The 15,123-nt window shown below is 46.2% G+C and overlaps 1 protein-coding gene and 1 long non-coding RNA gene across 5 annotated transcripts in view; one reads left to right on the top strand and one right to left on the bottom strand.

Moving 5' to 3' along the window:
* Positions 1 to 15,123, top strand: part of LOC307188332 — a 66,491-nt gene that overhangs the window by 13,100 nt on the left and 38,268 nt on the right. For 2 of the 4 annotated variants that reach the window (XR_013828899.1, XR_013828900.1), the window contains exons 2-3: positions 8,984 to 9,967; positions 10,150 to 13,238. This is a non-coding gene — a long non-coding RNA (uncharacterized lncRNA). The remainder of the gene's footprint in view (positions 1 to 8,983; positions 9,968 to 10,149; positions 13,239 to 15,123) is intronic. The other 2 variants (XR_013828897.1, XR_013828898.1) reach the window with 2 other exon arrangements.
* Positions 3,104 to 4,002, bottom strand: LOC307194663 (heterogeneous nuclear ribonucleoprotein A1-like). Its single transcript, XM_079937904.1, has one exon. It carries the CDS (start codon positions 3,965 to 3,967, stop codon positions 3,140 to 3,142), a length of 828 nt encoding a protein of 275 aa, XP_079794030.1. The 5' UTR covers positions 3,968 to 4,002; the 3' UTR covers positions 3,104 to 3,139.

The following is a 15,123-nucleotide window of genomic DNA, read 5'->3' as shown; positions in this document are numbered from 1 at the left end:
ACATGTACGTTCCTATGACCATTTTCTTAATTGTTTCGGGTTTGTTTTCATAGGTCGTTTTCTTCTCTTGTGTTTCCCACTTAGAGAAGTTCCTTTAGCATTTTTTTGTAGATCTGGTTTGGTGGTGCTGAATTCTTTTAGCTTTTGCTTGTCTGTAAAGCTTTTGATTTCTCTGTTGAATCTGAATGAGATCCTTGCTGGGTAGAGTAATCTTGGTTGTAGGTTCTTTCCTTCCATCACTCCCTTCTGGCTTTCAGAGTTTCTGCTGAGAAATCAGCTGTTAACCTTATGGGATTTCCTTTGTATGTTATTTGTCATTTTTCCCTTGTTGCTTTTGATAATTTTTCTTTGTCTTTAATTTTTGTCAATTTGATTACTATGTGTCTTGGTGTGTTTCTCCTTGGGTTTATCCTGCCTTGAACTCTCTGTTCTTCCTGGACTTGGATGGCTATTTCCTTTCCCATGTTAGGGAAGTTTTCAACTATAATCTCTTCAAATATTTTCTTGGGTCCTTTCTCTCTCTCTTCTCCTTCTGGGACCCATAAAATGCAAATGTTGTTGTGTTTAATGTTGTCCCAGAGGTCTCTTAGGCTGTCTTCATTTCTTTTCATTCTTTATTCTGTTCCACAGCAGTGAATTCTACCATTCTGTCTTCCAGGTCACTTATCCATTCTTCTGCTTTTATTATTCTGCTATTGATTTCTTCTAGTGTATTTTTCATTTCAGTTATTGTATTGTTCATCTCTGTTTGTTTGTTCTGTAATTCTTCTAGGTGTTTGTTCTTTAATTCTTCTATGTCTTTGTTAAGCATCTTCTAGATCTTTGCCTCCATTCTTTTTCTGAGGTCCTGGATCATATTCACTATCACTATTCTGAATTCTTTTTTCTGGAAGAATTCTTTTTCTGCCTATCTCCACTTCGTTTAGTTGTTTTTCTGGTGTTTTATCTCATCCCTTCATTTGGTACATAGTCTTTTGCCTTTTCATTTTGTCTGTCTTTCGGTGAATGTGGTTTTTGTTCCACAGCCTGCAGAGTTGTAGTTCTTCTTGCTTCTGCTGTCTGCCCTCTGGTGGATGAGGCTATCTAAGAGGCTTGTGCAAGCTTCCTGATGGGAGGGATGGGTGGTGGGTAGAGCTGGATGTTGTTCTGGTGGGCAGAGCTCAGTAAAACTTTAACCTGCTTGTCTGCTGATGGGTGGGACTGGGTCCCTCCATGTTGGTTGTTTGACCTGAGGCGACCTGGCCCTGGAGGCTACAGGCTCTTTGGTGGGGCTAATGGCAGACTCCGGGAGGGCTCACACCAAGCAGTACTTCCCAGAAGTTCTGCTGCCAGTGTCCTGGTCCCCGTGGTGAGCCACCGCCACCCCCCACCTCTGCAGGAGGCCCTCCAACAGCAGCTGGTAGGTCCAGTTCAGTCTCCCATGGGGTTACCACTCCCTCCCAGGGTCCTGATGCACACACTACTTTGTACATGTCCTCCAAGAGTGGAGTCTCTTCTTCCCCCAGTCCTGTCAAAATCCCGCAATCAAATCCCACCAGCCTTCAAAGTCTGATTCTCTAGGAATTCCTCCTCCCATTGCTGGACCCTGTGGTTGGGAAGCCTGACATGGGGCTCAGAACCTTCACTCCAGTGGGTGGACCTCTGTGGTATAAGTTCTCCAGTTTGAGAGTCGACCACCCAGCAGCAATGGGATTTGATTTTATTGTGATTGCACCCCCGCTACCATTTCACTATGGCTTCTCCCCTGTCCTTGGATGTAGGGCTTCTTTTTTGGTGAGTTCCAGTGTCCTCCTGTTGATGATTGTTCAGCAGTTGTGATTCTGGTGCTCTTGCAAGAGGGAGTGAGCACACGTCCTTCTACTCTGCCATCTTCCCATCATTTTCTCCCTTTATATTTGTTAGTATTTTTTAATGTATTTAGGTGCTCCTATATTGGGTTCATATATGTTAACGAGTGTAATATCCTCTTTTTGTATTGATCCTTTTATCATTATACAGTGTCCTTCTTTATCTTTCTTTATGGCTTTTGTTTTAAGGTCTATTTTGTTTGATATAGTATTCTTATCCTCGCTTTCTTGTCATTTCCATTTGCATGAAATATGTTTTTCCATCTCCTTACTTTCAACCTATGTGTGTTCTTCACCCTAAAGTAGGTTTGTTGTATGCAGCATATTTTTTTTTAATCAAATGTACCACTCTATGTCTTTTGATTGGAGCATTTAGTCCATTGACATTTAAGGTGATTATTGATAGTTAGGTATTTATTGCTACTTTAAACCTTGTTTTCCATTTGATTTTGTATTTCTTCTTTGTTGTTTTTCTGTTTGTTGTTTGATGATTGTCTTACGTATTATGCTTGTCTTCTCTTTTTGATTTTTGTGAATCTATTGTATGTTTTTTTTGAGGGTATTAAATTGTTTATTTATTACACATGATAATGGATGATACACAAGATTCATTCCCATCTATATCTGGTACCATAATCCAATTTAGATATATTGCATAGGATGTGCCAACAATCATATATTAATAATCAAAAAAACTCCATGACTTGGCTTGGGTGACCCTTTTCACAGTGAGCTCCAGGTCACAATGCAGTAACTGTCAGTTCAATGACACCAAAGTTTCAGAAGACAATAGTTTCTCCACCAAAGCAGGTTGTAAATAAATTTCTTTTTTTTTGGTAAATAAATTTTTGATGGAACCTGGCATCACCCTGAAGGAATACTAACTTCACACTGTTGGGGTAGTTTACCAAAATGGTTTCAGAGTAGACTAACTTTACACAGCACATTTAAAAAAAAAGACACATTTATTCAGCGTCATGATCAGACTATTACATTTAGCAATCAACAGCATGGGTGCAAAAAAAAAAATCTACATTAAAACCCTTTGTTGGAATGCTTTACACTTTCCACAGGACAGAAACTAAAATAACCTGTTATACAATTAGTCACAAATACAGTCCTCGAGTTTTTTTGCCCATACACATGAGTATTATCTAAAACATGTCTTCTTTGTAGCAGTTAGGCCCTGCCACCACTGTGCTTGGCTGAGTTCACAAATCTTTTGTAACCTGTAGCTTCCCTGTCACTTCTCTGGCTCTCCTCTCCTGCTAATCTTTGTTTCCTGGCAATAATCAAAACCTTCTGCCAGTTCCATAGCTACTGCTGCTGCTGGAACCACCATAGCCACCTTGGTTTCGGGATTTGGCAAAGTATTGGCTTCCACCACCATAGGGGCCAGAACTTCTGCCTCCAAAGTTTCCTTCTTTCATGGGTCCAAAATTTGAAGATTGATTGTTGTAACTGCCAAAATCATTGTAGCTTCCACCACCTCCAAAATTACTTCCATTGTTACCAAATCCATCATAGCCATCCCCACTGCCACCATATCCACCACCACCGTGGCTGCCACCAAAGCCACCTCGACCACTGAAGTTTGCTCCATGACCAAAGTTGTCATTCCCACCAAAACCACCTCCACGACCACCACCAAAGTTTCTAGAACCACTTTGACCTCTTTGGCTGGATGAGGCACTAGCCATCTCTTGTTTAGATAGGGCTTTCCTTACTTCACAGTTGTGGCCGTTCACAGTGTGGTATTTCTGAATGACAATCTTGTCTACAGAGTCATGGTCATCAAAGGTTACGAAAGCAAAGCCTCTCTTTTTGCCACTGCCTCTATCAGTCATGATTTCAATCACTTCAATTTTCCCATACTGTTCAAAATAATCTCTTAGATGATGTTCTTCAGTGTCTTCTTTAATACCACCAATAAAAATCTTTCTCACAGTTAAGTGGGCACCAGGTCTTTGAGAATCTTCTCTTGAGACGGCCCTCTTTGGTTCCACAACTCTTCCATCCACCTTGTGTGGCCTTGCATTCATGGCCGCATCCACCTCCTCCACAGTGGCATATGTGACAAACCTGAAGCCTCTGGAGCATTTGGTGTTTGGATCCCTCATCACCACACAATCTGTGAGCGTTCCCCACTGCTCAAAATGGCTCCTCAGACTCTCATCGGTTGTTTCAAAGCTCAAACTTCCGATGAAGAGCTTCTGCAGCTGTTCGGGCTCTTTGGGTGACTGACTTAGACGTGACGGCAGTGGAGGAGGGGCGAGACGTCAACGATGCTTACTCGGCGGCGTCCACGAGCAGAAAAGCTATTGTATGTTTTTGATTTGTGGTTACACTGTTTTTCAAGTATATTAACCCATTACTATATCTACTTGCTTTAGACCTGTAGTCATATAGGCTCGAACACATTCTAAAAAAAGATCTACATTTTCTTACTCTCTCCCCCACATTTTATGATTTTGATGTCTTCTTTTACAGCTTCATGTTTATCCCTTTTGCTGCTCATTGTAGTTACCATCACTTTCACAAACTTTTTTTTGATTTTTAAAAAATCTGTGTACTAGCTTATTTAAGTGATTTACTTTCCAGTTGTGATTTTCTTTCCTATAGATTTCTGCTTTTTTTCTATTTAGACAAGGTCTTTCAATATTTTTTTTGGGGGGAAGTAAGCTTAGTATTGCTGAATTCTTTTAGTGTTTGCTTGTCTGAGAAATTCGTTATCTCTTCTTCTATTCTAAATGATAATCTTGCTGTGTAGAGTATCCTAGGTTGCAGGTTTCCCTTTCAGGACTTTGAGTATATCTTGCACTCCCTTCTGTCCTGCTACATTTCTGTAGAGAAATCAGCTGATAGCTCTATATGGGGGTTCCTTTTTACTTAACTCTTCGTATTTCTTTGCTATGATTAGAATCCTTTCTTTAACTTTTGCCATTTTAATTATAATATGTCTTGGCATAGGTCTGTTTGGGTTCATCTCTTTGGGACCCTCTGTTCTTCCTGTAACCGGATATCTGTTTCCTTCTTTAGGTTTGTGAAATTTTCAGCCATAATTTCTTACATTTTTGATCCCCTTTTCTCTTTCTTTTCCTTCTGGGATGCCAATTATGCATAGCTTGGCACACTTTATATTATCCCACCAGTCTAGTATATTGATTTCATTTTTTAAAATTTGTCTTTCTGTCTGCTGTTCTGATTGGGTGATTTTCATTATCCTATCTTCCAGATCACTTATTTGTTCTTCTTATCCAGCTTGCTATTTATTGCCTTTAGCTCAGCTTTTGTTTCAGCAAATGAGTTTTCTAATTTTAATTGGCTCCTCTTTATAGTTTCTAGTTCCTTCTTACAGTAATCTGAATTTCTGTCAATAGTTTTTCTTAATTCCTTCAACATTTTCATTACCTCCTTTTTGAACTCGAGGTCTAGTAGACTGGAGAGGTCACTTTCATTGTTCTTTCAGGGGAATTCTCTTGATCTTTTAATGGGGAGTGGATCCTCTGCTTCTTCATTTCATTTATATTTCTCTGACTCTATGAGTTTAGGAGAAACAGCTATCTACTGTGGTCTTTTTTTTTAAACATCTTTATTGGAGTATAATTACTTTACATTGTTTTGTTAGTTGCTTCTGTATAAGAAAGTGAACCAGCTATACGTATACGTATATCCCCATATCCCCTCCCTCTTGCATCTCCCTCCCACCCTCCCTATCCCACCCCTCTAGTTGGTCACAAAGCACGAGCTGATCTCCCTTCCCACTAGCTATCTATTTTACATTTGGTAGTGTATATATTGTCAATGCCACTCTCTCACTTCATCTCAGCTTACCCTTCCCCCTCCCTGTGTCCCCAAGTCCATTCTCTACATCTGAGTCTTTATTCCTGTCCTGCCCCTAGGTTCGTCAGAACCTTTCTTTTTTAAATTAGATTCCATATATATGTGTTAGCATACGGTATTTGTTTTTCTCTTTCTGACTTACTTCACTCTGTATGACAGACTCTAGGACCATCCACCTCACTACAAATAACTCAATTTTGTTTCTTTTTATGTCTGAGTAATATTCCATTATACATATGTGCCACATCTTCTTTATCCATTCATCTATCAATGGACACTTAGGTTGCTTCCATGTCCTGGCTATTGTAAATAGAGCTGCAATGAACATTGTGGTACATGACTCTTTTTGAATTATGGTTTTCTCAGGGTATATGCCCAGTAGTGGGATTGCTGGGTCATCTGGTAGTTCTATCTACTGTGGTCTTGAAGGGCTGGTTTTTTTTTTTTTTACATCTTTATTGGAGTATAATTGCTTTACAATGGTGTGTTAGTTTCTGCTTTATAACAAAGTGAATCAGTTATACATATACATATGTTCCCATATCTCTTGAAGGGCTGTTTTTATGTGGGAGCATCCCTGTGTAGCCTCTGTGAGTCTAATATTTTTGCTGCAAGGGCTATTTTTAGTATGGATTCCTGCCTTGTCTTTCCTCAGTGTGTGCTGGCCATTATCCCCTTGATAGGGCATGTAATTGTTGTGGTGACCAGAGCTTGCACTGGATGTTTAGTGCGGCCTCCTCTTTGCTCTGTGGTTGTCACAGCCCTGTTCAATGCAGGGTCTCCTCCCCAGTTGTTGAAGTAGACAGCCCCAGATCCATTTCTGAACTGTGGTGTGAGGCACGTGGGACTGGAGCACCCCTGCTGGGAGAGGAGCCACTGAGTATTCATCTTTAGAGGCTTTCCACTGGAAAGTGCACTCTGTGGTGTTGCCTGTCACCTCTTGTGTGGGATCACAAAGTACACTGTTTTTGACACTGCCCTTGGCCTTGCTTCAACCATGGGCATTCAGGCAACTGGCCCAGGTGTCTGTCAGTCACTGTGCTCACAAAGCCACTAGCACAGATCCTTTGGCACAGAACCGCTGAAGTCAGGCACCAGGACTACCATAGTTGTGTGCCTGGACCCACTGTGGGAGCTACTGAGTCAGCTCAGATCCTGGCTCCATCTCCACATATATGTGCCAGAAGAGCCTGCAGCCAGCCCATATCCCAACACCCACCCTAGCCATAGGATAACCAGTAAACTGCTCAGATGTCCTGCAGGCACTGAGTTTGTAAAGCCACCCGCAGCAGGTCAATCTGTGAATTGCACAGCCACAGGGAGAAGACTCAGATTTCAGCCCTACTTCTGAATTCCCACTTGGATCAGCTTGGATTTCAGCCCTGACTCCATGTGTGGGCCAACCTACCAGTGTCTGTGTGCTCCCAGAACTCTTAGAGGTGGAGCTGCACCCACTGTGAGCACACCAGAATAAGGCTGCCATGGCAGGCCCCGTCCCTCCCTTAGGGAGTGTGTTAACAGTGGGGCTGCAAGGCTGGACCCTGGGCTTCTTCCTGCCCATACTGCTGGTTGTGACTTGGACCATACGCCAGCCCCTTCAGACTGTCTGTACACAGCCAACCCCAGTCCTCTCTCTGGGTCTGTCCCCTGAAGCCCGAGTTTCAGCCCTCTGCCCCTGTGTATACCAGCCAGTGTGTGTCTTGGGCTGGGGAGTGCCCGGAGGTGGCACAGCCCCTCTGTGCTGGTCTGTCTCTGTTTTGCCTGCTGCAAACTGGCTGCTGCACTCTTCTCTGAGCCTCTGAATCTTCCTTTCTGTCCTGGATGATCTCCCTACCAATGAAGGGGCTTCCTAAGGTGAGGGAACATTTGCTCTTTCATAGCTCCTTCCCAGGGACGCAGGTCCTGTCCCGATTTCTTTCCTTTTGTCCTACCCAGTTATGTGGTGACCTTTCTTGCAATTTTGGTTTTATGAGATCTTCTGCCAGCATTCAGCAAGCATTCTGTGAGAACTGTTCCACATGTAGATGTATTTTTGATGTATCTGTGGGATGTGAGCTCCACATCCTTTTATTCTACCATCTTGACCCGGCCCCACTAGCTTCTGATTTTTAAGCCATTTTTAACACCTCAAGTTTTGTTCAAAGAGCTTGCTAGAGAATATGTTACTGTTTTAAATAAACATTGAGAATGTCTGCCATATATATAAAATCTTTCCCTTTAAGTTTTAGTTTTTATTATTACCATATTCTCTTTTAGATCAATAAGAACCAACAATTTTCTTTTGTGTTATTGTTAACAGAAAAAGATATGTCCAAATCAAATTGCTTTCTTCACCATGACAGTATGCAATGAAATCAATTTAAAAAGTTATATCTTGCTGTTATTATTTATTTATATTTTACGGTACGCGGGCCTCTCACTGTTGGGGCCTCTCCCGTTGTGGAGCACAGGCTCCGGACGCGCAGGCTCAGCGGCCATGGCTCATGGGCCCAGCCGCTCTGCGGCATGTGGGATCTTCCCGGACTGGGGCACGAACCCGTGTCCCCTGCATCGGCAGGAGGACTCTCAACCACTGTGCCACCAGGGAAGCCCCTTGCTGTTATTTTTTCATAAGGTGGTATAGGAAACCCCAGAACACAAGACAGGCCTCAGGATCCCTTTACTGAAAGCTGCTTCAGAGGCAGACCCCATATGTCCTCTGACCTCAAGAATCAACTGAACTGCATTTCTCCCCACTCCTGACCTGGCATAAAGGAGACAGAATTGGAGTAAGGAGAGAAGATGATGACAAAGTAAGGGTCAACCGAGAGGTCAAGGGAGGTTGCTGATTAGGGTGGAGGGCTGATGAGGATGGAATCTAGAGGGATGCCCATGAGGACCCGAGCTCCCACAGATGGGCCAGACATCTGCTCCTGGAAGGTCAGAGCAGGTCAAGGATCACCTGCACACTCTGATGACAGACGGTGATAAGTTTGGGGTGGACTTTATGGCTCCGACTGGTGCAGTAGTTTCCTTACCTCCAAATTCGTCCTTGCCTTCTTCAAAACATCGTGTGTCCTGGTCACTGAAACGAGAAAGCAGCCCCCAAGGCAGAAATTACCAGTGGGCCCATGCTTGCGTTGGATTTGTGTTCTAAAGCTTGTCTTTCTGGACACTCAGCTCGGGGTCTCCTGCTGCCCCCCCACCCCGTGTCCCCTCCTCTGCCTCCACGATTACTGATGGCACAGGAGGTTTAGAGACGTCACATCAGTCTCCCCCATCCCCTAACCTCTCTGGTCTCTGTCCATTCACAGCACAGGTGGCGGACCTGGAAGGACCCCCATTTCCTGTCCATTCCCTGGCTGGGGGCACCCACACTGGCTGAAGATAAACTGTTCCATGCTCTCCTTCTGCTGGTTGGCGGTCTTCAGATGCTCAGCTGTGCTCTGAAGGAGACTCTCCTGTTTGGATAGTTTGGTTCTCAGTTCCAGAAGCTCCCTTTTCATGGACTCTCCCTGGGAAGAAAAACAGGCTCTCTGTCAACGGTCAGAAGGCCTAAAGCACCCTGTGTTCGGTGGCTCTTTACAGCTCCAGATAGGATTCTACAATCTTCTCAAGTAGTTTTGGAGCAGATTTCCCTCATCAAAGCCTCTCAATCCCTCCAGCAGGTGGTGGTGGCTCAGGATGGGCCATGAGGTGGGAGCACTGAGGACCTGGAAGCCCCCGTGCAGATTAGCAGAGGCTACACTCCTGTTGCTGCAGAGAACCTGACTCCAGGCCACACTGAAGCTCCCAGCTGTGAACAAGAGCTCAGATTTCATGCTGACATAGTTATATCACTTGGGCATCACAAGTAAGACTTGGTCGTTGGGAATATTACGCCTGGATATCACGCCTGGGGAGCCAGGGCTGGCCTGAGGTAGTCTGCTAGTTGGTTAATATTTGAATATTTGTGCCAGTCTCAAGATGGCAAAACAACCCTTTCTTTTTTTCCTTCCCCCCAGCACCACACGGCTTACAAGGCCTTAGTTCCTCCACCCAGGGACTGAACCTGGGCCCTGGCAGTGAAAGCACCAAGTCCTAACCACTGGACTGCCAGGGAATTCCCCAAACACCCCCTCCTTTGGAATTAGCATAGTTGGGTTCCCTAAAGTATCAGCGATATTATTTGGGGGTTAGAACACCTGGGAGGGATCCTGAAACCTGCCTATCCAAGGTCACCAACCAGAAAGCAGTCTGAGATCTGAGAGCACCACGGGGAGGCTGACTCTCCCCAGGCCTGACCCTGAGACGCAGATGTAAGTGATTTTCTGGGATTCCAGGGGGTGGCTACAAGAGGCTGGGTGACTCCTGGTGACATTCTGTGATCCTGCCTATGTGGACCTGGAGGTGGGGGTGGGCTAGGATGGGAAAGGAGATGTTGATTTTTTTTTTTTTGCGGTACGCGGGCCTCTCACTGTTGTGGCCTCTCCCGTTGCAGAGCACAGGCTCCGGACGCGCAGGCTCAGCGGCCATGGCTCACGGGCCCAGCCGCTCCGTGGCATGTGGGATCTTCCCGGACCGGGGCATGAACCCGTGTCCCCTGCATCGGCAGGCGGACTCTCAACCACTGCGCCACCAGGGAAGCCCGATGTTGATGTTTTAACATGGTCCTGAACTTCAGCGCAGCCAAACTTCAGAAAGTTAAAGAAACGGAACATTTAGGGGTTACCAGGGCTCTCGTGTCTCTGCCTCCTCCATGTCTTTTCCTTCTGCTCTTTGATTACTTATCCTGGGGGTCAGGGCTGTGGGGAGAGGGGATGGAGTCAGAGCTGCACTGAAAGCAGCCACCGCAGAGGAGAGGTCTGCCTCCATCCTGACAAAAGAACCAAGGCAAAAGGAAGGCCAGCTTATGCTACCAGGGGAAGAAAAGCGAGTATCTGCTCACCACATGCACACGCTCTGGGGAATGGGAACCTCTATCTGTGCAATGCCCTTGATCCTCTGATTTAATATGGCCCACTTTGGTTTTAGGGAAAACACTCTGCTTCCTGACACTCACTGTTTTCTAAATCCTCACATACTTTCTGTGCAGTAATCCGTTCTTGAATTTTGCCAAGGATCCACATCAAAATTTCTTGTCTACAGTTTTTAGTATATATTGTTTTCATCATATTGCAAATAGAGCTATCTGTCCTTTCCTGGTCTTGCAGCATCTCTCTGATCTTCATGGTTTCTCAAAGACTATTGACAGGGACTCTGAGAATAAGGCTCCGGGGCTGTCAGTCGTCTGGGGTGGAATCACCTGGGCCTGGCAGATTGAGCTCATTAAAATCTTACTGTCTTCTCACCTGGGAGGTCTGTCTGGTCTCTCCAGGCATGCAATGGTAATTTAGAAGTTCTACCTTCTCCCTTATCTATGGCTTTTGTTATCTTCCCAAGCAGTGACCTTTCCTCTCACATCTCTTGCTCTGAAGAGGCTAATTTAGAAATAACTCTTGATGTCTCTCTCCTTTTCCACAAGCAATCTTTCATTCTGGGCTTAATCCTTTGGACAATACTCTTAGTCTTTTATGACTATTCAATAAATATAAGTAAAAATAATTTGTTAATTATGATATATTGATTTGATTAAATCAATCAACACTTAGGTCGGACTTCGGTCAGCTCCCCAATCCCCCCTCAGCCCACAGAGGAAAGGATGCCCACCTGTGGATGCCCACTGAATAGTGTTGGGAAAGCTCTGGAGGATGTTTTGCTGGTACCTCCAGACACAACTGTATGGTCAGACCATTCAAGATGGCTGTTCTCTTGCTCTCTGTCCATTCTCTGCTGACCAGCCCCTCCTTCACCTACATGACTATCCAATCTGCTTAACTATAGGGCTTAATCAGTAACCACCTACATGCTTGCCCCCACCCCCAGGCTCTGGTTTCCCCGGTGAGCCTACTTGACATCAATTCTCCCTATAAATGGTCGCCTCCCTCACCGAGTAGTGAAGATTGCTGCCTTGTTCTGCCTGCTGTTTGCCGAACACTGTGGAGCGTCGCTCCAGGACCTTTGTTTAGGACTTGTAAGATTCTGTATCTGTTGAACGTTGTTTCTGTCACTGTCTATGGGCTGTTTCTCTGGTGTTGCAGCTGGGGAATTACAAGGCTTGCAGACCTGCACGGTGCAGCCCAACAATAATCGTGAGAATTAGTAACCAAAGAGGAGCCCTGAGTGTATGAGTAGGAGGTGGTGAGGAGATATGGGGATAGCAGATCAGCATGGGAGGGATACACAGAGCTGCAGCGAAGTCTGAAGAAACCTGAGAGAGTGTATAGGCCTCATGTTCCTTCCTTTCCTAGGTCCAAACTAGCTGTGAGTTGTGGGCAGGTAGAACAGGCACTAACTGGAATCTAGTTTGATAACTAATGACAGTATCTGCAGGGGGATTGCACAGAAGTGGTGGATTTCCTAGGGCCCTAGTGCTTGGAGCCTAGGAGTCTGAGGGCCCGTGGTTGGGAACTGTCAGGAAGTAGCCCTTTCTAGACTGAGAATAGCTATGGGAGTTTGGGGTTGCTGGGTCTGGGTAGCTCTGTTCTCTCCACCTTGTCTCTTTGCTTCTCCAGTTGGTGACTGGTGTGGCCAGGGAGGAAAGGGGCCTGGGAGTGACCACCCACCTCTGGAAGCATGACTGAGCTGAGCCTGAAGCCTCTGGTTTTCTTCCCTAAGGACTCTGTTCTCACTGCAGAGCTGAGGTGTGGACTCCAGGCCCGGACTGTAGAAGTTAGAGGTGGGTCCTGTCCCAGGAAGTGCAAGCAGGCAAGTTACACATTTGGGTAACAGACGCTCTCCGTGTTGCTCATTCTGTATCTCCAAAGACACTATCCCAACCCAGCAGAAAACCCAGAGAACTCGCATCCTGGGCCTAAAGCCTGACGGGCTGAATGCCTGGCTTTCCTGTGGCTCCTCTGAGTGGGTTCTGTGCGTGCATTACCACGTGCCCTGGCTGTAGCTGTTCAGGAGGCCCTTTCCCCTAAATAGCTGCTGCTGAGCTGTGGGCAGGACAAGGGCGTATGGAAGGGACGGCTTCCAAGTGTCAGCAGCCTGGCGGGGGTGGGGGAGGAAGGCCACCTCGGTAAGCGGCTGGAGGAGGCCCTGCAGACCTGGCTCTACCACTTGCCAATCACAGGACCAGGACACAGAAGTCAGCAGGCAGATATGAGCAGATTCAGATGGAAGAGAAGTCAGAGGATTCTGGGGACCAGACCTGGTTAGACCTGCCGCAAGGAAAGTTACTCTCTGCGCTCAGATACAGCTGCAACGGGAGCATAGTACTTGCCCCCTGCCTTGCTGATGTAAGGAGCAAATACAGAAAAGCAGACCTCAGTGCTTTGAAATCTGCGAAGCTCTGCCTAGGGGTTGACCTCCAGCAGCTCCCTAATTACAACCAGAAACAGGAAGGCCTGGGCCTCTCCTACCGCTTCCGCGGGCAGTGGAGCTGAGCCTGTGTTCCAGCTGCTCCCGCAGGCGGTCATTAATGCAGATGGACTCCTCCAGGCGCTGGCGCAGGTTCCGGATTTCACCAAGGTGCTCCTCTAGCAGGTCAGTCCCTGCAGTCACCCAGCAGGACAGGAGGAGGTGGGAGGTGGAGAATCCTGGTGACTAGTGGGGCCCACATGGGGGGTGTGGGGTTTGGCCAGTGGCCTCTCAGCAAGATCCCTAAACATCACCGGTCTCTCTCACGGGCATCCAGGAGCTCAGGTGACTTTGTTTAAAGAGTAAATTGGCTTCAAACACAGGACAGCTGGTGCTAACCAAGCCCCATGGGCCTCCTCCCATGCAGGGGTTCGTGTAAGGGAGTTGTAATTGTACATGTACAGCTACCAGGGTAACTGGTAAGTGTAAGGGGTTTCACACGGTTTAGAAAAATCACTGAAGGCTGTGGATCTCAGTCTAGGACCTAGACAGGTGTGGCCATTTCCTGAGTTGACTTCGAGTATAATAGGGAAGGCCTCACTCTACCCTAATACCTTTCCTCTTACTGACCCTTGACTGAACATTCGTTAGCAAGGGACAAAGCCCTTCCTCCACCCTTAGAGTGAAGGCCTAAGGTAAAAGATAGCACCTCATGTCAACTCATCCTATGTGATTAATGACTAGTACCCAATGCTTCCCTCAAATTACTTTTAATCTGGAAAAAAGAAACAGTCTGCGCTGATCCAGGGATCTGAAGGCTGATGAAAGAGTTGGAGAAAACACCCTCAAGAAAATAAAAAAGATGCGGTAAAGAGCAGTGGGTGGGGTGCTGATGACCAACTACGTCAACTGCCTCATTTTGCTTTGGACGCAGCCTTTTTCTGAAAATCACAATTCTCTTGCTGTTGGAACTGGGCTGCATCCCAGCCTTCAGCTGTACAGCTATACCTCTCCAGCTGGTAAGATGTCTCTCAGACCTGACCAGGAGAGTTTGGAGGGAGAGGGAGAGTTTGGTTTTGTACACAGGATTTATGTAAGGGGTAGGGATCTGTGTAGAAATAGCGCCACCCCCCCTTTCTGTAACAACTCCTGATTGATGGAAGAATGTTCTGTGACTGTTCATGCCTGGCATTCTGGAAGGGTCTGAGAGTGGGCTGTGAGGGGACCAGGATGCAGGGACAGAGAAGAATGAATGTGACAGCACAGAGGTAGCCACGGACTTTCTCATACCCTTGCTCAGCACCGAGGCCCTGGGCACAGAGGATAACGGATGCACTTAGGAAGGACTGAGCACTGCTAGGGCCCTTTCCTTTTATCCCCACTCTGTGAGGCAGATACTAGAGGAGAAATGGAAAACACTACCCAGATAGGAAAGGCATGGATCCTAACTGAGATTTCATTTCACTGGCTGACATGCTCGGCTTTGTGCTTTACCTGTGGGTTTGGAGTTAAGCTGGTACATGGGGGAGCCTGAAGATGGTTCCCCAGATATGCTCCCTTTCTGAGGCCTCATCATGTCCCACTGGCCTCTGCTGCCCAAGTACCCAGGCTCGAGGATTCTGCCCAGTTCTATGGTGCCCCTCAGAGGAGAGAGGGGCTGGGCAGGGTTGAGGTAGTGGGAAGAGCTGGCTTCTAAATGGTTGGTTGGCAATGTGGCTGGGGAAGTAGGATGAACATTGCTGACACCTGGGCAGAATGAAACATGCATGAGAACCAGTATCAGAACAGAAGGATCGGCAAGGAAGCATGTGATTGCTAAGAACAGACACTAAAGGGGACATGGCTATCAGAGGTCCCAGTCTGCTGGGAAATTCCAATTAGATGAGGATTCCCATCCTAGAGGCTATAACTTTTCACCCCTTGTATTTGCTAGCATGAGACACCAAGAGGTAGGGGATGAATAACGTATCAGAAAGTCACTAGTGTACACAAAAGGGAAGTCCAGTGGCCCTAATCCTGGCTCCTGTGATAATTCTTCATGACAGATTCCAGGGAAGTTCCAGAAGTAGAA

The sequence above is a fragment of the Stenella coeruleoalba genome (assembly GCF_951394435.1).
Source record: "Stenella coeruleoalba genome assembly, chromosome: 1".
NCBI lineage: Eukaryota > Metazoa > Chordata > Mammalia > Artiodactyla > Delphinidae > Stenella > Stenella coeruleoalba.
The sequence above is the reverse complement of the archived record's forward strand: the minus strand, read 5'-3'. Positions and strand labels throughout refer to the sequence as shown.

Excerpts from the sequence above, each read along its gene's own strand:
- LOC307194663 (XM_079937904.1), bottom strand. The coding sequence starts at position 3,967 with ATGAGGGATCCAAACACCAAATGCTCCAGAGGCTTCAGGTTTGTCACA.